The 23006-nt window shown below is 45.7% G+C and overlaps 1 protein-coding gene across 7 annotated transcripts in view; it reads left to right on the top strand.

Moving 5' to 3' along the window:
- TNFRSF19 (TNF receptor superfamily member 19) overlaps positions 1-23006 on the top strand; it is a 93599-nt gene that overhangs the window by 62847 nt on the left and 7746 nt on the right. For all 7 annotated transcript variants that reach the window (XM_019447971.2, XM_019447970.2, XM_053900932.1 and 4 more), the window contains 3 exons: positions 17741-17905; positions 18353-18478; positions 22538-22640. In XM_019447971.2, the coding sequence (XP_019303516.2) occupies positions 17741-17905; positions 18353-18478; positions 22538-22640 (394 nt within the window). The remainder of the gene's footprint in view (positions 1-17740; positions 17906-18352; positions 18479-22537; positions 22641-23006) is intronic.

Here is a 23006-nt window from a genome sequence, read left to right as displayed (position 1 = left end):
TTAAATTTATTTTTTGGAGAGAAAGCGTGGGGAGGGGAGAGGGGCAGAGAGAGAGGGAGAGAGAAAATCCCAAGCAGATTCTACACTGTCAGCGTAAAGCCAGGTGTGGGGCTCAAACTCATGAACCATGAGCTCATGACCTGAGCTGGAGCCAAGAGTTGGATGCTTCACCGAATGAGCCACCCAGGCGCCCCTTGACAGTAAGTTTTGAAACCAGGAAAAGACAAAAGGAACAAAGGATGAACACCTGTTGATATACAGGTATCACATACGGACCAGTGGAGGCAGGTTTCTGTCTTAATCCTTTTTAAAGGTTTAATCTGTGAGCCTTCAGAAGCAAAGTGCTTAAACTGGTCAACAAGCAATGCTTCCAGTTCTCGTAGTACCTTCCCACAGCAGAGCCCCCAGCAGAAACAGCAGATCAGGCCTCTAGAGTCCGTGCGTTGGCTGTTTTAGCTCTCGCTTAGTAAAATCAGTTTCATGTACACACTACGTGAACATGCTCTACGTAATATGAGCTGTTTACCAGTAGAATCTGCCCATTCAGTTTGCTGTTAGGTATATTAATGTATCTGGACAGTCATTGGTACCATTTTCTGCTTCCTCCGTGGGTCTAATGGAAAACAACTGTTCTACATAATTAAAATATGCTGCCACCTTTAACCCTTTGATTCATAATAGTGTTGTGTCAGTACCAAATTATTAACAATCAGTTGCCTTTGTCTTACTCCCTGAGAGATGATTTAAAACTACTGGCTTCGGGGCGCCTGGGTGGCGCAGTCGGTTAAGCGTCCGACTTCAGCCAGGTCACGATCTCGCGGTCCGTGAGTTCGAGCCCCGCGTCAGGCTCTGGGCTGATGGCTCGGAGCCTGGAGCCTGTTTCCGATTCTGTGTCTCCCTCTCTCTCTGCCCCTCCCCCGTTCATGCTCTGTCTCTCTCTGTCCCAAAAATAAATAAAAAACGTTGAAAAAAAAAAAAAACTACTGGCTTCAATGAAGGTTTAAGAGCGGAGATAAGATCGCAAATAACTGGTAACTGGTAGACCTGTTATTTAAAGAACTTTATACTTTCCCAGTTACACATCTGTTCTAGGAAATTGAGCACAACGTTTTGGTGAAAGCTTTCCAGAATGCAAGATAAAGCTTTGGTGGTCATAACTAATGTTGTAATTGCAATATTTGAACCTCTCCTTCTGCAATTCAGACAGTCGTCTAGCCATATATTTTTAAGTGTCTTACAGTAAGGAGTAATGTGTGTTATGAATCTAAGGGAAATTACTGTTTAAATGTCTTCATATAAGGATATGAGAATAAACATAAGTGTGGAGTGCACTCCTTGGTGCTTTAAATTTAAGAACGAGTGCAGTTATATTTCCCCCTCCCTCCCCGCTCCCCCAAGAAGGGCATGTCGCATTTTCTTCATGGCTTCCTCCCAGCAAACATGGTAACAGGCTGACAATGGCAATAAAACCGTGATGGGCAGGCAGCCCAGAGGAAGAAGAAATTGATCAAGTCAGGGCCGCCCACTGGGGAGAGGGTTCAAAGAGTCTTAGGGGGAACTCTCAGGGTCACCTGCTCCACAACGCTCTAAAGAACAGAATAACCTTCATCCCATAATGCTACAGCTGCAGACCTTGTCAGTGCCATTGCAATAGACTGGGTTTCATATACGTGGATTGTTGGCGTTCCAAGGACATCCTTTCACGTTCCACTTTCTTTATGTGCAGTGGCCCTTAGATACAACTTAGCCAGGCGGGGAATCGAGTGATAAAAGTTAACTTCTTAGGGTTGGGCTCTGTTTATAATATAGCCATGTTTGTGAATCGTCTGCCGGAGTATTAAAAGCAAGCAAGCCTGGGGCCCCTTTGGGATTCTGCCTTGATTCACTTGCATTTAAATCACGGAAGAAATGGTAATTAGTGTGCTGGCTAGAAGAGAACTCACGAGGAGTGAAGCTCAGAAGTTCTTTATCAACAGACATTAGTTACAATGTGGCTCCACAAAGGAGAAGGGCTTGCAGAGCTGTAGTGGTTTTGATGTGCTCTCAGTTCAAAAAAGAAAATCCGTAAAAACATTTAGAGCACTAACTTGGAAACTTGGCACTCAGAACGTGTTTGAAACCTGCAGACGTGGTGAACTTTTGATTGTACACACACACACACACACACACACACACACACACACCTGTCTGTCCTAGATACAGGAGTTAGAAGATACTCTGGACAATGTTTACTGGGCTCAGATGCTGGTAAACAGAGATGTGAAGCTAAAAATGTACATATTTGGGTGATGCTTCAAAGTCAAGTCAGAATGACTCCTTAGGAAAAAGATACAGATCCTAGTCATTTGAAAAATGATAACTTTTTTAAAGTAAATAATCTTGCATAAGCAGTGGGATCTTGCTTAAGTCATGATTACTATTTATTATGAACTTCCACCGTGCTTTGCTTGTATAATTTTACTTGGTGACGTCATATTTTTAAATCACATTTTGGTTTCATCTTAATTCAAAAATTTATTGAACAGTAGCTCCAATGAGCAAGGTCACTAGCTTTTTAAAATCACAAACCTGCTTAGCTTCCTGCTGGAATGTTAAAATATGCTTTCTATAATTAGTCCCTAAAATAAAATACCGTGACGTAGCCTAGTTATTTAAGAATCAGAACAATTCATCCCAGTAAACTTTGGTTTACCACTTCCTTCTTGAAACACATTCTTTTCCAGGCTTCCTTAACACCGTTCCTGCTTATTTTTCTGGTCTCAGAGGCTAGCTCCTCCTCTTCCATCAGATTTCCTAAATTCACAGCGTACCTGGGTTCTGTGCTAGGTCCTTATCTTTGACTACGTTACATATGGGGGCGGGGCGGGGCGGGGCGGGGGGGGGGGGAGGATTTTACCAGCCCTTTGGCTTCAGGTGTTATCCTCGCTCTCAGGATTTTCCCATTTGTGTCTCCAGTTCCTGTCTCTCCCCGGTCTTGTTCGTCCAGCCATCTGCCAACTCCACAGCCCCACGCGGGTAGAGAATAGGTATCTCAAGCGTGACAGTCAAAACAGAATTGTCTATTCCTTACCTTCCTGCCACCTCCCCCCCCCCCCCCACCATCCTTCAAGTTTTCACTCTCCCCAAAAATTAGCAACTGGACTATGATTTGCCCGTGGTCTTCAGACACCTGGGCATCATTCTGGATTCCGTCCTGCCTTGCGTCCAACCGCCGTTCAGTGTATCTAGCTGCTCTCACAACAAGCCTTTCGCAAATACAGCCGGTCGACGACACCGCCCTGGCTGTGAGCTCAGCCCGAGCCGTCATCCTTGTCGTCTGGACCCCTCGTGGTCCCTCCCACCAGATGTCCTCTCTCCCTCTGCAGGCGGCCCTCTTTCTAAAGTGGAAGTCAGAGCCCGTCACCGTCCACCCCTGAGACCCTCTAGTCACTTCCTCCTATCCTTTTCTATGGTGATAGAACTCGCCATTTGGAAATGTACAGCTCGGCGGCATTAACTACGTCCACAGTGTTGTGCTGCCCCCCCCCACCCCCCCCCCCCACCCCGCCACCATCTGCTTCCCTAACCCTTCGTCAGTCTGGACAGAAACCCTAGCAACTAAGCGGTACCTCCCTGTTCGCCTCCCGTGTCCACCCCTCGTGAGGTCTGCTCTGCTTTCTGACTCTGTCAACTTGCCTATGCTGGGTATTTCATACAAGAGGAACTGTATCAATGTTTGGCCTCGTGTCTGGTTTATTTCACTTAGCATAATGTTTTCACGGTTTGTTCACGTCGTAGCATGTGGCAAATTTTCACTCCCTTTTTAAGGCTGGGTGACATTCCACTTTATGTATACACCACAGTTGTGTTACCCAATCATCAGTTGATAGGTGACGGGGTTGTTTCCGCCTTGTGGCCATTGCTGTGAACACTGCCGTAGAAGGATCTATTTGAGTCCCCGTTTTCTATCCTTTTGCGTATATACTTAGGAGTGAAAGTGCTGGTTGTATGGTATTTCTGTTTGCCACATTGTAAACAGAATGGTAAACAGAACAGGTATTTCTCTTTGCCACATTGTATCCTCCAGTGGCCATATCACTGATGTTCCCACCAGCAATGTGCACGTCTTTACCAACACTTATTTTCTGTATCATCATCATCATCATCCTGGTAGGTGTGAGGTAGTATCTCATTATGGTTTTTATTTGCATTTCCCTAATGATTAATGATGTTGAGTATTTTTTTCTGGGGCCCTTTGGCCGTCCATATACCTTCTTTGGAGAAATAATGTTTAAGTACTTTGTCCATTTTGGATTGCTTGCCTTTTTGTAGGGTTGGAGAAGTTCTTTATATATTCTGAACGCTGAACACTTCCCAGATATGTGGTTTGCAGATATTTTCTCACACTTTGTGGCTTGTCATTCATGTCCTTGATGGTGTCCTTTGAAGCACAAAACTTTTTTAATTTGATAAAGCCCAACCTGTTTTTTCTTTCATTGCCTGTGCTTTTGGTGTATATTTAAGGAATCATTGCCAAACCCAAGGTCATGGACATTTTCCCTTGTGTTTTCTTCTAAGAATTTATAGCTTTCAACCTTCAGATTTAGGTCTTGGATTCATTTTTTTAGTTGCCCTTTTAATACGATATGAGATACATAAGAACTTCATTCTTTGGCATGTGGACATCCAGTTTTTCCAGCAACATTTGTTGAAGACACTGTTCTTTCCCGCATTGAATGGTCTTGGTACCCTTGTTAAAAATCAGTTGACTTGTATGGGCTTATTTCTGGACTCTTACTCATTTCCCATTGGTCTGTATGTCTATCCTTATGTCAGTACCATATTTTTCTGAATACTACAGCATTTATAGTAAGTTTGGAATTTGGGAAGTGGGAATCCTTCAATTCTTTTTTTCAAGATTGTTTTGGCTACTTAGGGTTCCTTGAAGTTCTATATGAATTTTAGGATTTGTTTTCATTCCTGCAAAAAAAAAAGCCATTGGGATTTTGATAGAGATTGCATTGAATCATGCTTATCACTTTGTTACTTTCTAGTGAGTTTTTAAATTTAAATCTGTACTTTTTTTTTTTAAAGTAATCTCTAGGCCCGGGGCACCTGTCAGTTAAGCGTCCGACTTCAGCTCAGGTCATGATCTTGTGGTTCGTGAGTTCGAGCCCCATGTCAGGCTCTGTGCTGACAGCTCAGAGCCTGGAGCCTGCTTAGGATTGTGTGTCCCCTTCTCTCTGCCCCTCCCCCACTCATTCTCTCTCTCTCTCCCTCTCCCTCTCTCTCTCTCTCTCTCTCTCTCTCTCCCTCTCTCTCTCAAAAATAAAGTAAAACATTAAAAAATAATAATGACAAAATAAAATAAAGTAAGCTCTATGCCCAGTGTGGGGCTTGGACTAACGAATGGCCTTGAGATCAGAGTCACATGCTTTATTGACTGAACCAGCTAGGCACCTTGTGCGTGTCACTGTGGGTAGTACTGTCATTTTAGCAATACTGAGTATTTCAATATATGAAGACGGGATGTCTTTCCATTTACTTCGCTCTCCTGTAACTTCTTTCACCAGCGTTTTGCGATTTCCAGTGGACAGGTTTACTCCTTGGTGAAATTTATTCTTAAGTATTTTAATCTTTTTGATGATATTACAAATGGAATTATTTTCTTAATTTTGGGGATTGTCTCTTGCTAGTGTATAGAAATACAACTGATTTTTATGTGTCGATTTGTCTCTAAAACTTGACTGAATTTGTTTATTAATTTGTTCTATCATCTTTTTGTGGAATCTTCTGGGGTTTCTACGTAGAAGACCAAGTCGTCTGTGAACAGAGGAAATTTTGCTTCTTCCTTTCCACTTAGGGTATCTTTTGTTTCTTTTCCTTGCCTAGCTACTTTGGCAAGGACTTCTGGCACGAGGTTGAATAGAAGTGGTTAAAGCAAGCATTCTTGTCTTCTTCCTGTTTTGGGGGGAAAAGCATTCAGTTTTTTATCATTGAATATGATGTCAGCTATGGGCTTCTCACATATGACCTTTATCGTGTTGAGGAAGTTCCTTTGTCTTCCTAATTCATTCAGTATTTTAAAAAACTTTTTCTTAAATGTTTTCTTACTTGTTTTTGAGAGAGAGTGCACGTGCACAAGGGGAGGGGCAGAGAGAGAGGGAGGAGAGAGAGAGAATCCCAAGCAGGTTCCACACTGTCCACACAGAGCAGGACACGGAGCTCGATCCACAAACCATGAGATCATGACTTGAACTGAAATCGAGATTCAGACGCTCAACAGACTCAGCCACCCAGGGGCCCCTTTTTTCAGTACTCTTATCATGAAAGGGTGTTGGATTTCATGCAGTGTTTTTTCAGCATAATTGAGATGATCAGTGTTGTTGTTTTTTTTTTTTTTTTCTCCCTTTCATTTTGTTACTATTTCACTGACTGATCTTTATTAGTCATCACTGCCTTTCTGGGATAAATCCCACCTGGTCATGGTGTGTGATCCTTTAACATGCTGCTGAATTGGATTTGCTGTGATTTTGTTGAGGGTTTTTGTGTCTATAAAGGATCTTGATCTGTGGTTTTCTTTCTTTGTAGTGCCCTTATCTAGCTTTGCTATCAGGGTAATGCTGAACTCATAGAAAGTTTGGAAGTAGTCTCTCTTTTTCTTTATGGAATGGTTTGAGAAGGTCTGATGTGAATTCTTTATTTTTATTTTTATTTTTTATATTTATTTATTTATTTATTTACTTACTTACTTACTTACTTACTTACTTACTTTTGTGAATTCTTCTTTAAATGATTGGTAGAGGGGCACCTGGATGGCTCGGTTGGTTAAACTCTTGGTTTCCAGTCAGGTCTTGATCTCAAGGTTGTGAGATCAAGCCCCACATTGGGCTCTGCACTGAGTACGAAGCCTGCTTGGGATTCTCTCGCTCCCTCTCCCTGCACCCCTTCCTCTCTTGTGCATGCAGTCTCTCGCTCTCAAAAGAAAAAAATCACAAATACATACAGACATACTTGGTAGAATTCACCAGTGCAGCCATCCAGTCTTGGGCTTTTCTTTTTGGGGAGGTTTTTGATTTCTGAGTCCATTTCCTTCTAATGGGTCTCTTCTGATTTTCTATTCCTTCTGTTTCGGCTTTGTTGGGTTGTACGTTTCTAAGAATTGTCCTTTTCATCTGGTTTATTTAATGTGCTGGTGTACGCCTATTCACGGGATTGTCTTAGACTCCTTTTCATTTCTGTAAAGTCCGTAGCAGTGTCCGCCCTTTCAATTCTGATTTTAATCACTTAAATCCTTTCCATTTTTTTTTTTTTTTTTTGGTCCATCTGAAGTTTTTGTCAATTTTGTTGATCTTTTCAAAGAATCAACTGTTGGGCTTACTGATTCCCTGTATTGTTTTCTATTCTCCGTTTCATTTATCTCTGCTCTGATCCTTATTATTTCCTTCCACCTGCTTTTGATTTAATTTGCTCTTCTTTTTCTAATGTCTTAAAAGCTGAAAGTTAAGTTATTGACTTTAGATCTTCTTTTTCTTTTTTTTTTTAATTTTTTTAAATGTTTTTATTTATTTTTGAGACAGAGAGAGAGGAGCAGGGGAGGAGCAGAGAGAGAGAGACAGACACACAGAATCCGAAGCAGGCTCCAGGCTCTGAGCTGTCAGCACACAGCCTGACATAGGGCTCGAACTCACAGACTGTGAGATCATGACCTGAGCCGAAGTCAGACGCTTAACCGACTGAGCCACCCAGGTGCCCCTAGATCTTTTTCAATGTGGACATTTACTGCTAGAAATTGTCCTCTAAATATCGCTTTTGCTGTATCCCTTAGGGTTTGTTATGTTGTGATTTTGTTTTTGTTCATCTCAAAGAATGTTTCTAATTTCCTTTGCAAATTCTTCCTCAACCTACTGGTTATTTAAGGGTATATTTCTTCATATGTGTGAATTGTCCAGTTTTCCTTCTGTTAGTGATTTCTAGTTTCATTCCGTTGTGATTAGAAAAGGGACTTTGTATGATTTCAACTTTTTTAAAAAATATTTTTAAGGTTTATTCATTTTTTAGAGACAGAGACAGAGTATGAGTGGGGGAGGGGCAGAGAGAGAGGGAGACACAGAATCCGAAGCAGGTTCCAGGCTCTGAGCTGTCAGCACAGAGCCCAATGTGGGGCTCGAACCCACGAACTGTGAGATCATGACCTGAGCTGAAGTCGGGCGCTTAACCGACTGAGCCACCCAGGTGCCCCACATGATTTCAACTTTTAAAATTTATTGAAACTAGTTTTGTGACCTCACAAATGTTCTGTCCTGGATAATACTCCATATACACTCGAGAAGAGTATATATTCTGCTGTTGTTGACTATATCCTATTATTCTTGGAATAGAATCCAAACTCCTCCCTACATGAACTAACCCTGACCAGTGTCTCTACTCTCCATCATCGTCATCCTCCACTGTCCTCTTAGTTCTTGCTCAGGAAATACTTTTATTTCCTGAGTCATTCACCGACTTAATGCTTTAGTGTAATAATAACGTGTCTTTTGATGGCATGTAAAACAATGCATCTTTGTGAAAAGTTTTAAAATATATGGGAAAAGCTTATATGTGAATCTTCATGGCGGCATTCTTCACAGTAGCCAAAAGGTAGAGACAACCCCAATGTCCGTTATCTGATGAAAGGATAAGCAAAAGCTGTATGTCCGTACCGTGGAATGTTACTCAAATGTGAAAGGAATGGAGTTCTTATAATAATACAAAACGGTTGAACCTTGAAAACATGACGCTAAGTGAGAGAAGCCAGACACAAAAGGCCACATAATATTGCATGATTCCATCCATATGAAATATCCAGAATAGGAAAATTCATCGAGACAGAAAGCAGATTAGCGCTTGCCAGGAAGTAGAGAGAAAGGAGAATGGGGATTGAGTACTCAGTGGGTATGGGGTTTCCTTCTGAGGCGATGAAAACGTTCCGGAATTAGTGGTGACAGTTGCACAATGTTGTGAATATATTCAATGTCACTAGCGGTAAATGTTATGTATATTTTACCACAATAAAAAAAATCAGCCCGGTTTAAATATACATACATAGAAACACATAGAAAAAGCTCATTTTGGACTAATATTCCCATCAGTTACTGCAAAACAAACCACATAGTTCTAAAACCCAAGTCTAAAATGAAAAAAATAAATAAAGGTGATGACGTCTCACTCTTTTACATTTATCCAGTGTCCGAATGCTTGGTATAAAGTGGATTAAAAAAATCCAACTGTTTTCGTTTAGTGGCCGACTCTTGTGGTATATCTGGAATTCATATGTTGAGTGTTAACAACGATAATTTTGTTTAGCCAGTTTAGATTAACAATATAAAGCTTGCACTCCAAAACTGTATCCTTGCCTCAGTTAACGTTGCAAAGAGCTCTTTGTTAGTACATTTTTTTTTAATTAAGAACATTGCCAGAAATAGATTCACTGGGCTTTAATCTCGTTAAACCTTCATTTCGTGTGGGATTTTTATTGGTGATGACAGGAGAGCACAGAAAGCCATGAACTGAACTGTTTCCTTGGAACTGGAATGACCTGTCTGTCAGAGGGCAGAAAACCTAATGTCTTATTTGCATGTGCTAAACCCTCTGATGGAAACACAAGGTATTCGTGAAATCTTGAAAATGGAACTTAGAAAGCATAATTCGTTTACAACTTGCTCTTCCCTACTATACCTATTTGCTACTCATCTAATTATATCATAAAGACCTTAAAAATAAAGTTTAAAAAATAATGCTTAAAAGGGTCATAAGTTATTTTTCCCTGCAGTAAAATGCAACAATAGCCTCTTTAATCTTAGGGATAAGACAGTTTGAATTTTTTTTAATCTTTATTGAGAGAGAGAGAGAGAGAGAGAGAGAACATGAGTGGGAGAGAGTCAGAGAGAGGGAGACACAGAATCGGAAGCAGGCTCCAGGCTCTGAGCTGTCAGCATAGAGCCTGACATGGGGCCTGAATTCACGAACCACAAGACCATGACCTGAGCCAAAGTCAGAGCTTAACTGAGCCCCGCCCAGGTGCCCCAAGACAGTTTGAATTTGTGAAGCTAGGTTTGTGTTTTGGATTAGGTTAAGTTATATTGTATATGTTAGTTAGCCAATTAACTAGAATTTACTTGTCTGTACAAAATTTGAGCCAAGAATCTTTCACACTGTAATATATTTTTTGCTCTAAATGGTTGGGGAAAGCATAGCATAATTTACAAAAAAAAAAAAAAGCGAGCAAGCATAAATTTGAGTGTCAGATAAACCAGGCTCAAATCTAGATCCAACCACCCAATATTTGTTTGAAGTGAAAAAGCATACATATATTTATAGCGATGTATAGCCTTCTTCATCAACAAACCCTCACTGCAGAGGATTATTATGACATTTCGAACGTGAGTAGGTAAGGGGCCGGCCCGCTCTAGGCGTTTGCCCTGCAGACACGACGTTTGGCCTGTAGTGTTGATAAGCCGGGTAACTGTCTCTAGAAAATAATCACGGGTTCCTGTCATCAACAGTTCTCCAGATGCGCGTGTCATTTTCTCCACGCTTCTGCATAGTGTGAGGGGGCGGGGCCCCGAAAAAGTGTAAGCTGACTACGTTTGAGTTGGTAAAATGATGGGAGTGCCTAATTGTCCCCTTTATCCGGTTCAGCTCGGAATCCGTTTCCAAAGTCGGCACCAAGGCGGCTTTCGCTGGAAGGTGAGGTGGTTGGCCTCCCGAAGGTCCTTCCCTTTGCTGGCTTCTTTGGTAATTCACTACAAATTAGTCATCGCTGTATATGTATGATTGACTTCAGATGACACTTGGCATAGAATAACTAAAATAAGACCCCTCTGTGACCAGTCTTGGAGCGCTAATTAAAACTGCCTGGAGAAGGTGAAGCTGTCGTCTCCTATCCATTCAGCAATCTTCCAGGTTTGTGTATCGCCAGCCCCGAGCAACCCTTGTGCTTCCACCTGTGGTCACAGTAACGTCACACCCAGTGTCGCCAGCTGCCCGCACCTGCACCGTCACCGGGGGTGGAAGGAGACCCAAAAATACCGCTGCCCGCGTAAGACAGACGTTCCTCTCCCACCTCTGCGGGCGTGCAACCGGTTCTGGGTGGTGGCACAGGCCCGCCTCGCGGCTGTCATTCAGAGCCTGGCCGCCTGCCCCCGGCGCTTTGCCAGCCTTTGGATATCTCCTTCATCCGCGGGCTCAAGACTGGGCACGGTCCAGCCATATCCAGCTTCCAGCCCACAGTGAAGGCGATGTCTGGGGCGAGCTGCTCGTCCCTCCGTCAGAGGTGACGGATCACTTCTGTCCATCGCCCCCCTTCCCTGTTGGCTCTGACTTAGACATGGCATCATCTGGCTGCAAAGGAGGCTGGGAAACGTGGCCTCTTGCTGGGCCCAACCCCGGTGGGTGTGTTTGGGGGTGCAGGATACGTTCTGTTACCCCCGCCAGAGGGGAGAAGGATGCTGAATCAAACAAATATATCAAGTGTCAGATGGCAGTAAGTAGTGGGAGGGAAAAGCAAGCAGAGAAGGGGGGTAGGGAACACGGAGCAGGGAGGCACTGCGGTTTGAAAGGGCTCGGTGGGGAAGCCTCGCTAAGTGGGTGATGTTTGCAGAGGGGCAGCCGAAAGAGTGATCCGTGCGGCCCAGGACGAGCCTTGCGGACCGGCAGTGATGGGCCGGAAAGGTCTGTGGGGAGGGAGGGGTGTGGGAGGAAATGAGGGGGTTGGGGCTGTCGGAGGTTGTCAGAGGTCTTGCTCTGGACTCAGTTTTGAGCCTGAGATGCATCTCCGTCCGCGCAGAGATGTCCAGTAAGCTGTTGGATAGATGAATCTAGAGTTCAGGGAAGCCGCACAGACTGGACACACAGATGCGGGGGAGGGAAATACAGCATCCTGCTTCATCTTGTTCTTTAACGTCAAGGCCACGGTCCTTCGCGCGGGAAGAAACCGGCCAGGCCGCAGATAGGTCACGGGACTTTCGTGATAGCGAACGTGTCCGAGGGTGCGCAGAAGCTAGCACCGCACTCACCCGGCCCGAGAGACACTCTCAGTGAGCCCTCGGCCTCCCTGCTGGTGGATCCTGGTGTCTGTGTGACCAGCCACTGACCCTTCCCTGGGAGGAAGCCGAGATTCAGAGAGGGGGTGAGTCTTGTCTGTAGCCAGTGCGGAGAGCCGTGAGAGCCCGAATGGGGAGACCAGTTTCCTTGCTCCCAAGCCAGCCCTCCCTGAGCAGGGCCCTTTGTCAGGAACGTACTCGGGGAAGAAGGACCTTCTGTTCCGCAGGTTTTAAACAGACCACTAGGAAGCTGGGGTGGTTAAGCAGGTAGGGACATCTGCACGGAAGAAGCACGGAAATGCACACGAGACCTCACGGAGCACACACACGAGCCTGATGCTTCCGACCCTTCCCGGGTTCAGTTCCCCTCCTCCCCGCCTCAGTGATGCCCAGGCGACGCCCCGCGTGCCCGCCTGCAAGACCCACACTGAGGCCGAGGGGCCCTGAAATATTCTCTCGGGGGAAGACGCGTCCGTGCGGAACTGGCTTCACGCACGCCTGGGCAGTCTGCTGTTCAGAAAGTCCCCTGATCCCTCCGTGGCCCGGCTGGTTTCAACCTGCAGGCAAGAGCACGTCCTTCACACAGACACGAGCCACACTGTGCTTCATCTTTCCCTGGGAGAATGTGTTACTCAGAAGCTACCTGCATCCACAGACCAGCGTGGTCCATCAGCAAGGGTCCCAAGGCCTGGCTCCAGTTCCTGAGCTGTCCCCGCTTTGCTGTAGCACCTTGGGCAAATTACCTGAAGTCTTGGTTTTCTCATCTGGGAGACACAGGTTGTCCGCGCACTTTCCCGGCTCTGCCCAGTTGTCAAGGGAGTGAAGTCACCGGGGGTGCATTAGCAGCGTCCAGAGTTCTACAAGCACCCAGAGGTCTGAGAAGCACATTTCGGGGAAGTCGGCGGCCTGCACTTGAGTTCCCGACTTGCAGCTTCTGAGGAGTGTTCCTCTTCTAAGACTTTTCCATGAGTAGTCAGAGTCCGAGAAGAGATCTCTCCAATATATATGCGTCTCTGCAGCTACATTCTGAGGCTGTGTAGGGGGTAGGGTGCGGGCAGAGTATCTCTGCGGCTTGGGTGTTTTGCACCTTGGTCGCACTCCAGAGAGGGTAAACGTGGACTTCTCTAGAAACCCTTGCCAGACTTTATAGGTGACCTCCGTTTTCTTCTACTCAGATTCTCTTTCAGCTTATTTAATGCTTTGTAGGATGTCTTATTCACGGTAGATACTCAGCGCCTGTTAGTTGAGCTGCACGCCTAAGGAAACGTAGATGTGAAATTGCAGTTACCTAACAGTAGAGCAAAATTTCGGCTAAGAAAACAGTTCTCGCTCTGAAGTAAATTGCCAGAAGGTAGTGCTAAGATGGTAGTGGAATGTAATAACTTAATTAGGGTAAGAGAGGCCTTTGTATTCCAGAAGAGTTAAAACTTTCCAAAGGCTGTGGACATTCCTGTCCCCAACTCTTCAGAATCCCAATAAGGCATGGGTGAAAGTCCTCACAGGCATTCAGTACGCTTGGTCAACTGTGGACGGGAATGTAGTCAAGGCACGCGGGTGGAAAGAATCTTTTCATCTCAGTATCATTGTGGCAATCACAGGTCAGCAAAGCGAAACTTTCAGTTGGTAGCAGATGAAGCCTTTCCTGAGAATTTCTCAGCAATATCTCAATTAACCGGGACTTAATGTAAGAGAAACCACTTTCTATAACTGGTACCAAACGCCCCCCTCTCTTTCTCCCCTCCCCCCCTTTTTTTTCTCTACTCAAAAAGAATGATAAGGAAACAGACTTTTACCAGAAACTTATGTGAATGAGTTTCTGGGGTTCTTTTTTTTTTTTTTTTTTTAGTTTATTTATTTTGAGAGAGAGAGGGAAAGAGAATGCAAGTAGGGGAGGGGCAGCCATGGAGGGAGAAAGAGAATCCCAGGTGCGGAGCCCCACACGGGGCTCAAACTCACCAACGGTGAGATCATGACCTGAGCTGAACTCAAGAGTCAGACGCTTAACTGACTGAGCCACCCAGGCGCCCCTGGGGTTGTTCTTAAATCAAACGCTGTGCGGCCCAGTCTCCCACAACGTCCACGTTTACGTCTGCTTTGCTCTATGTGATGATGGAACTGGAAAGGATGAGCCCATGTCCTACAAAATGGCTTGTTTGCTGTAACTGTTGTCATAAACTTGGACATATAAACAGAAATCCAGAATGTGGTTTCCAGAGCCCTGCTTCCCACGGAGACCTCTCTGAGGGGGTGTCGGAGTTAGCAGGATACCTTTTCTTACGTCGATGTCGAACACTGAGAGGCAAAACTACCGTATTTTTCTTGTTCATCTTCGGGGAAATGTTAGCGAGGGGGCTTACTGAGTTATTATGGCAATTCGGTGTCACTGAAATTACAGTATTAATACCCTACTGTGGAAAGATATGTATTCATAGGACCTTTAAGATTAGCTTGGGGAAAATAGATCCTGAGTCACCAACCACCAAACTCAAAATCCCCACCGGGGGCATTTTAGTGTGTTTATAAGTTGGAAACAGTTGCTGTCAGGTGAAGGCAAGTGAGGTGAGTAACATATTTTAAAGGAGGTTAAGCAAGAACTTGCAGTTTCTGGTAGGGGCTCCACTGGAACCTGAAGTCTTAGTAGGGTTTTCCCGAATATCCAATACCGTATGAATCAATGCGCTTAACTCGGCAGTTGCTACATAGTTAGGAACTTTGAGATCTTCAGCTCCAATCACGTGCCGTGTTTCATCCCGACAACAGCTCTTGCTAAAGCCCCGCGTCGTGTGGAGCTGTGTTACGTGATGAAGAGGGTAAGCGAGGGGACCTGATCCCGCTCCGAAGTCAAGCCCCTTGCGCACAAGCACGAGCAAGGTGGCAGTTTCCCACCACTTCACCGTTTGGGCCAAATCTCCCAGGTCCCTTCCCCTGCAGGCCACCTACCCTGTCCCTTGCGTAGGATACGAATTCCTGTTCGGCTATCGATTGGTCAGGGTGGTTTGTCCAGCGGTTCCTGTGTTCGTACACCCTCTTGTGCACCTGTCCACCCGCAGAGGCTGTTTCAGATTCAGATTCCATCTCTGTCGGGTCAGGGATGTACTTTGCTGTGGGATAAACTTCAGTACCTGCTATTGGGTTACTATAGGGTGTCTGTATGGCTGTAAGTGGTAAGTATTGGTAGGAATATTAAACATGTTTATGAGCAAACATCCTTTAAAATGTCTGATTGGACTATGATTCCTAATCATCCAAGCCCAAGCCATATAGCTTAGGTGCCTTCCACCGGGCAATAAGAAACTTTTATCAGGGTGGCCCCAGAGTCACTGAGCCTAGAAATACCAAGATTCAGTGTTCTCAGATGATCACCCTGCTATCATGTTTTTATGATTCAACATTACAAACCCAGAAGTTTCTGTTTCTACCCTCAAGTGTCACACAGTGGAAAACAATCTTATGGGGGAAGGCAGATGTGTAACCAGGGACCAGAAGAAAGGTACCAGCTGGGGCGCCTGGGTGGCCCCGTCGGTTGAGCGTCCAACTTTGGCTCAGGTCATGATCTCACCGTTCGTGAGCTCAAGCCCCGCATCGGGCTCGCTGCTACCAGGGAGGAGCCTGCTTCCGATCTTCTGTCCACCATCCCCCCTCTCTGCCCCTCCCCTGCTCATGCTTGCTCTCCCTCTCTCTCTCTCTCTCAAACATAAACATTAAAAAAAAAAAAAAAGAAAGAAAGAAAGACAGTTACCAGCTGATGAGTTGGCTTGCCTTTAGGGGCCATGCCGCACAAATACTGACGCCAACCCTTAACGTCTAGAGTGTTGATGTCCAGACGATAGCCATTAGCTGTACGTGGCTATGGAGCACCCGAAATGTGCTTAGTGCAAACGGAGATGGGCATATCAATGTGAAGGCACACTGGGCTTTGACATTGTTGTACAAAATACACCGCGTAAAAGACGCCACTAACAATTTTTATATTGAATACGTGAATACATATATGTTAAGGTATGTTGGGTTAGGTAAAATAGATTAATTGTACCTTTTTTTCTTTTTAGTTTATTTATTTAACGAGAGACGAGAGAGAGCACAGGGAAGGGCAGAGAGAGGGAGAGAGAACATCGCAAGCAGGCTCCGTGCTGACAGTACGCTCCATCGCTGTGGGGCTTGATCTCACCGACTGTGAGATCATGACCTGAGCCGGAACCAAGAGTCGGATGCTCGACTGACTGAGCCACCCAGGCGCCCCTGTTTTTCTTTCTTTTTTTAACAGGGCATCTAGACAACTTAAACGAACATGAGGGGCACGTGTTAGTTTCCCTCAGGCAGCAGTGGTCTGGAGTAACCCTCAGCCTCAGGGGGACTCCCAAGGAGCTGAGAGCATCTGAAGGGGCAGAATGAGGGCTCACCTCACTCAGGGGTCAGGTGCCCAGAGGAGGAGAAAGCGGAACTGCCCCTCTGTGTAGGTTTCAGGCTCTCTCAGATTCTTGTCCGGTTAATTCAGTTACGAAGCGGCTGCACTACATGAGATGTTTGTTCATCCCCGTGCCCTAAAACTGTGAGTGCTAATTATTATCGTCATTAATAATGATAGCAGTCGAGAGCTAATGATTCTAGAGCACTGCGTACAGGACGTGTTCTACACGCTTTCCCTGATAATGCATTTTGTCCTCTCAATAGGGGGGACAGTTACTAGCAACCCCTCCAGAGAGCAGAGGCGTGCATGAGACTCCAATAGATTGAGTAATTGGCTCAAGGTTGCACATCCAGAGGTTAACCCAAGCAGTGAGATTCCAGAATCTCAGCCCTTAACCATGGCACAGTCCCGCCCTCTAAAGCAGAATCTCGGGGCGCCTGGGTGGCCCAGTCAGTTAAGCATCAAATCTTGATTTCGGCTCAGGTCAAGATCTGGCGGTTTGTGAGATCGAGCCCTTGTCGGGCTCTGCACGACAACGCCAGGCCTCCTTGGGATTCTCTCTCTCTCCCTCTCTCTGTGCTCCTCCCCTCCTCACGCTCTCTCTCTCAAAATAAATAAACATACAAAATAAAATTAAAATAAAAACTCTTTATTGACACTTTCGTACATTACAGTGCTGCCCAACCATAGTATAATAACAGGAATTGTTTTTTTTCCTGCAAAATTTAGATGTTGTTCAGTAATTTAACAGCCAGGCATGAAAAAAATTTACTGTCTCAGAAGTTGGGGGTTATTATTAGGTTGTGAACATTCTAGCTCCTTGCTTTTCCCTGAAGTTGCCCCAAAAAGCACCTCTTAATTCAGGCCGTTTGAAAATCTAGGTCATCCAGTTCCAATTAAATAACAATCGTGACATACCTACTATGTGCCATATTCTGCATCAACTACCGGGAGACACAGAAAGATGAAGAATTCCAGCTGCCCAACAGCTCTGGCCCAGCGGGCCTAGAGGCACATTCAGACAACACGATGTGTTGAAGGTTGTGTGTCCACAGTGCTGCGGGAAGGCTACCGGGAGGAGGTGTAGTTTTAAAGAAGTCACCCGGGAGGTGGGAACACTCGAGCCATCTGGAAATCCCTCCCCCTGTGTTCTGGGCTCTTCCTTACCTTGCACGGAGGCCGTTATTAAAGGCAACCACCATGTCGGGTGGAAACCTCAGAGTCTCCTGGGTTGTCGAGAGCCTGCTGATCCCCTTCCTGTGGTTTCCAGGTACCAGCAAGGTCAACCTCGTGAAGATCCCGTCCACGGCCTCCAGCCCGCGGGACACAGCCCTGGCGGCCGTGATCTGCAGTGCCCTGGCCACCGTCCTGCTGGCCCTGCTCGTCCTCTGTGTCATCTATTGTAAGAGGCAGTTCATGGAGAAGAAACCCAGCTGTGAGTGTTGAGCTCTGTCTGTTCCTTAGCATCTGGGTGAAGTGTGTTTATCGTCGCGGTCACTCGAGCCTCCCCGAGGGCCTTGACCAAGACAACGGTCAAGAGCTGTGAAAGGGACAGAGCACACGTGGAAACAGGCTCACAGCCACCCGGTCCCCCAGGGGCACCGCTGTAGAAGGACGTGGGAAAGGCGGCCATGTCCTGTGCCTCTAGGCAAAAATGGAAGTCGGTCTTCGTTCTGGCAACAGAAGTACTCTATGGCGTGAGCTTTGACAAATTGCTTCGTATTTGTGTCTCCGTGTGAGGAGAAGTATTTTTAGATGGGAACGCTAGCCACCTTTTTCTTCAGCAAGACAAGAGCCAGAATGGTGCATGTCTGCATATGGTGTTCATGGGCTCCTTTACGGAGGAAATGGTCCCCACTGACCGAATTCTCGCCCCCTGTAGGGTCTCTGAGAGCACAGGACATTCAGTACAACGGTTCTGAACTGTCATGTTTTGACAGACCTCAGCTCAGCGGATCTGCTCCCAGACCGTGTTGTAAGTGTCACCGAGACTCGGCCCAGACCTGCGGTAAGTGCAGCCGGGTAAGGGGCCGTCAGGGGAACCCCGGGGACGCCCACCCTGCAAAGAATTGTCCCTGCTTGTCCCACAGCTGAGGAGCTCTGCTTCATTTTCTAAGCACAGCTAATCTTGTTAAGTTATTCTCTGTCTCCCGATGGTTTTGGTGTTTTGAGCCTTCTACGTATTCAAAAGAAGAGAAGCAGCTCATTAAAATTCTAGAATTATTCAGCAAGTTTGAAAAGCAAATTTGCCTTTATTGTTTTGGGTCAACAGAGTTAAAATAATGTCAACCTTCTGTTAATCCTTTTTTCAAAACGTTTATTTATTTTTGAGAGCGCGCAAGCCGGGGAGGGGCCGAGAGAGAGAGGGGGCGAGGGGATCCTTGGCAGGCTCTGCGCCGACGGGCTGTCAGCACAGAGCCCGAGGTGGGGCTGGAACTCACGAACCGCGAGATCATGACCTAAGCCGAAGCCGGACATTTAACTGACCGAGCCACCCAGGAGCCACTGACAGGGTCCTTTTGTAGAGTAGGAGTGTGTATCCTGTCTTGCTGGTGGATTCAAGCCGAGCTTGGAGGTGTCCATGAATGTCTTTCAGGATTTCTTAAAGAACAGCAGGGAGGGAGACGGACGGCAGGGTTTCCCACAGACCTCGATGGCCTTGGAGCCACTCCTTAAGCTGAGCGTTTCCCACTTAGACCGGCTGACACTCCGGGAACCGTCCGGTCTGTCTTCCCAAGAAGTTGCAGGTCCGGGTTTCTACGTGTGACGTAGAAGTTTTCAACAGACTCGCTTGGCCTTGCTCCTTACTGTCTTCTGTTGTAGCAGGGGGGTGGGAATAAAAACATAGGCCTGTCCGTGGTGTGTGCGCACCTGCTTTTGCCTTTGCCTGCACAGATAGTTGGCTCCTCGACAGCTCCTGACAATAGCCGGGTGAGCCTCCAGACAGAACCCTGAACCCAGAACCCTGGGTTCCCAGGTACCGTACTGGGCCACGACCGCTGGAGTCGGGGCGCCGGAGTCGTTTCTTGAGAGACGCACTGAAATGTGAAATGTAATAAAACGCAGCTTTGTGCGAACTCTACCTCCTTTGCACTTCTGTTGGGGAAGAGAGATTAAACAGGCAGATGGCCTTGGTGCCATCTTAACAGAATGCCGACCCTGGAGAGAATCCGCCCGGCTAACGCTCGGGTTTGGTACAGCTCACCGGGGTTTCCTGCTTTCGTGCAAATGCCTTCTTCCTTTCAGCTTTTTACTCTGCCGTAATTTAAGACTTACAAAAATGCTGAAAGAATAGAACAAAGAATTGTCACGCCCTCTTCACCCAGATTCCCCAAATATTAACATTTTATCTCATTTCCACAGCTGCCTTACCATTTTTCTAAGTATACATTTTTCTCATCTCCACTTAAAAATCAGTTGCAGATATGATATCCCTTTCCTCCTTAATGCTACGGTGATTCTTTTCCTAAGAGCAAGAACGTTCTCTTACAGAACAGCACACTTATTAAAATCAGGAGATCAGCACTGAGTCAAAGCTATGGTGTAATCTGCAGAGCATATTCAGATTTTCGTAATTGTCCCAAAGACGTCCTTTACAGTAAAAGAAAACCCCAGATAACCTTGTTGCACTTAGTTGTCAAACCTCTTTACTTGATTTTAATCTGGCACAGGTCCTTAATCTTTCTTTGTGTCGTGACATCATTCTTTTTGACGGACACAGGCCAGTATTTGTCTGCTGTTTCCAGACGACTGGATTCCCAAGTACCGCAGAGGCGATGCTGTGTCCTTCTCAGTGCCCCATATCAGGAGCCACAGCTTGTGCAGCCGCCCCATTCCCGGTCAGGTTCACTTGGGTCCCTTCGTTAAGGTGGCATCAGTCAGGTTTTCGCTGCTGTAAAATTCTTGTTGTTCTCTGTGTAATTGACAAATACCTTCTGGGAGACTCTCTGAGACCATGTAAATATCCCGTTACCCTCCAAACTTTCACCCCGGAGTTTAGCATCGCCCGATGGTTCTTACCTGCGTCAGTCATTACCATGATGCTGGTTTCATAATTCCATCATTCTCTCCACATTCATTAGCTGGTTTCCTGTGGTAAGAAAGAACTTCTTCTTCCCCATTTATTTATTTACACGAATTAGCATGGACTCCTGGACCCTCTTCCACGGCTGATGCTCCTTTGCTACCATTACTTACCTTGGCACTCACAACTTCCTAGCCTAGGCCAGTGGAAGTCCCTTCAGGGTGGCTCATGTGTCATCTTGACACGTCCCGATTATTCTCTTGGTGCTTTCTTAATTTCTGGCACAAGGTAAGTTGCAGGCTTATCTGGCACTTTCACCGCTTGAGCCCTAGGAAACAGCCGTTTCGAAAAGGAATGGCAGTACCTTTTACTTTTAAATAATTTTGAAACGTCTCGCGGTGAGCATGACACAGACCTGCTGAGCTGATTGGCAGTGGGTCCGGGCGAGTTCCCTGTGCTCAGAGCAGCATATGCGCAGATAGAGGTTTAGGCAAAGGTGTGCAGGTATCTGTCCTACTGTGTGCTGGTTTGCAATTGTGTGTCAATACTTAACATTCGTTTTAAAAAAGGAAAACAGCAACTTCACAATATTTTTTCCTTTTTATAAAAGAGGTCACTTCTCGTGAAAACTTTGGATACACGCAAAAACGTATAGATGTATATATGTAAACACATAATTTCTTCACATCTTTTTCTATGTGCGTGTTTTTTGTATGCTTTAGTAGGTTTGTGGTTCTGTAAAAATCAGAATTATATTTGTATGTAACTAGAAGTCTAGAAGGCTGTTCACCAAATGTTGACAGTGTTCATTTCCAGTTTATAGGATGGGGTAATCTCTATTTGTAAATTTCTTATCTAATCCCACTCTTCTTAGTTTTTTTGTTTTTCCTGTGGGGCACCTGGGTAACTCATTCGGTTGAGCGTCCAACTCGATTTCGGCTCAGGTCGTGATCTCACGGTTCGTGAGTTCGAGCCCCACATCGGGCTCTGTGCTGACAGCTCGGAGCCTGGAGCCTGCTTCGGATTCCGGGTCTCCCTGTCTCTCTGCCCCTCCCTTGCTCATGCTCTGTCAGTCTCTCAAAAATAAACAAACATTAAAAAGGATTCTCTCTCTCTCTCCCCCCCCACCCCCGCCGACCAGTCTCCCCTACTCATACTCTCTCTCTTCTGCCTAAAATAATTTTTTTCTTCAATAAACTCCTATTATCTTTGTAACCAAAAATGTAAGCTGCCTCAGTGAACAAAATGGCTTGTAAAGCTGTGTACATACATCTAGTTATTCCTTATGTTACATTCTCACCAGTAAAAAAATAATTGTGTGTGTGTGGGTGTGTATATGATGTGGATGTGTGTGGGGTGTGTGTATAGATGTGTGATATGTGTGGTGTGTGTGTGTGTGTCTGTGTGTGAGAGGGCTGGAACATCTCTTTTCCCCTGTCTTGTACCGCCAGGCCACTCAACAGAAACGTGCTATTTCTACCGTCACGCGAGTCTCATTTTCTTGTGGTAAAACATATATACCATAAAATGGCTGATTTTATCCTAGGGCCCAAGACCTATATGTGCTACTGGGGCTAAACTGCAATGAAAGAATATAAATATGGGTAATACAAGACGAAAAAAATAAAATATATATAACATAAAATGTATCAGTCTAACATCAAGTGTTCAGTTCGGTGGCATTAAGGACACTCCCACCGCTGTGCCACCCCCGCCACCACCCATCTCCAGAACCCCTTCCCCTTCCCACACTGAAACTCTGTCCCCGTTAAACAACAGCGCCCCACCCCCAGCCCCCGGCGCCCCCCATGCCACTTCCGGTCTCTCTGGCTTTGGCTGCTACTCTAGGTACTTCACAGAAGTGCTCGGTCATTTTTGTAAGGTAACAAAAGAGGGAGACAATTAAACCTCACATTTCCTTTCTCCAAAAAAGTCACCCAAGGGGGGAAGTGGCCGGATTTCCCACAGCAACGTCGAACTGGTATTAAAGAGAAAGTTGCCAGAAGAACGCCTTGTGTCTCACGCCTCCACTGACTTTCCCAGGGCCGGTTCACTTGATTCCGTCCCTGTGCTGTGACGAGGCCTGCAGCATCGACCGGGTGACTCTGGGCTGTAGAGTGCATTCCAAGACCACTCTTCAGGAGAGGTAACTCGGTATTTTTAATCCGTCTGATTCTATGTCCCCTTGTGCAAATACGCGCTCTACTGATTTGCCAGTTTTCCCGCGAAACTACGAGAGATCATTTAAAGCAGGTTATTCGTGACATTCTGGACATCAGAGAGGGACAAATCTTTGGCAAGAGATAAGTCTCTCAAGGTTACTGATGCCCAGTGCAGTGTCCTTCACACTTTATGCTCCACTCATTTCATTTTTTTCTCCTGTCCGTGATCTGTGACACTTCTGTCATCCATAAGTAATGGTTAGCATGTCATTTACTCCTAGAATTTTAGAATAGCCATCAAGAAACTCCGTTAAGACCAGGAAACCATATTTTAGACATCGGGTTAAGAA

Source organism: Panthera pardus, unplaced genomic scaffold (genome assembly GCF_024362965.1).
Source record: "Panthera pardus isolate Hobbes unplaced genomic scaffold, ASM2436296v1 HiC_scaffold_1, whole genome shotgun sequence".
Lineage (NCBI taxonomy): Eukaryota > Metazoa > Chordata > Mammalia > Carnivora > Felidae > Panthera > Panthera pardus.
The sequence above is the reverse complement of the archived record's forward strand: the minus strand, read 5'-3'. Positions and strand labels throughout refer to the sequence as shown.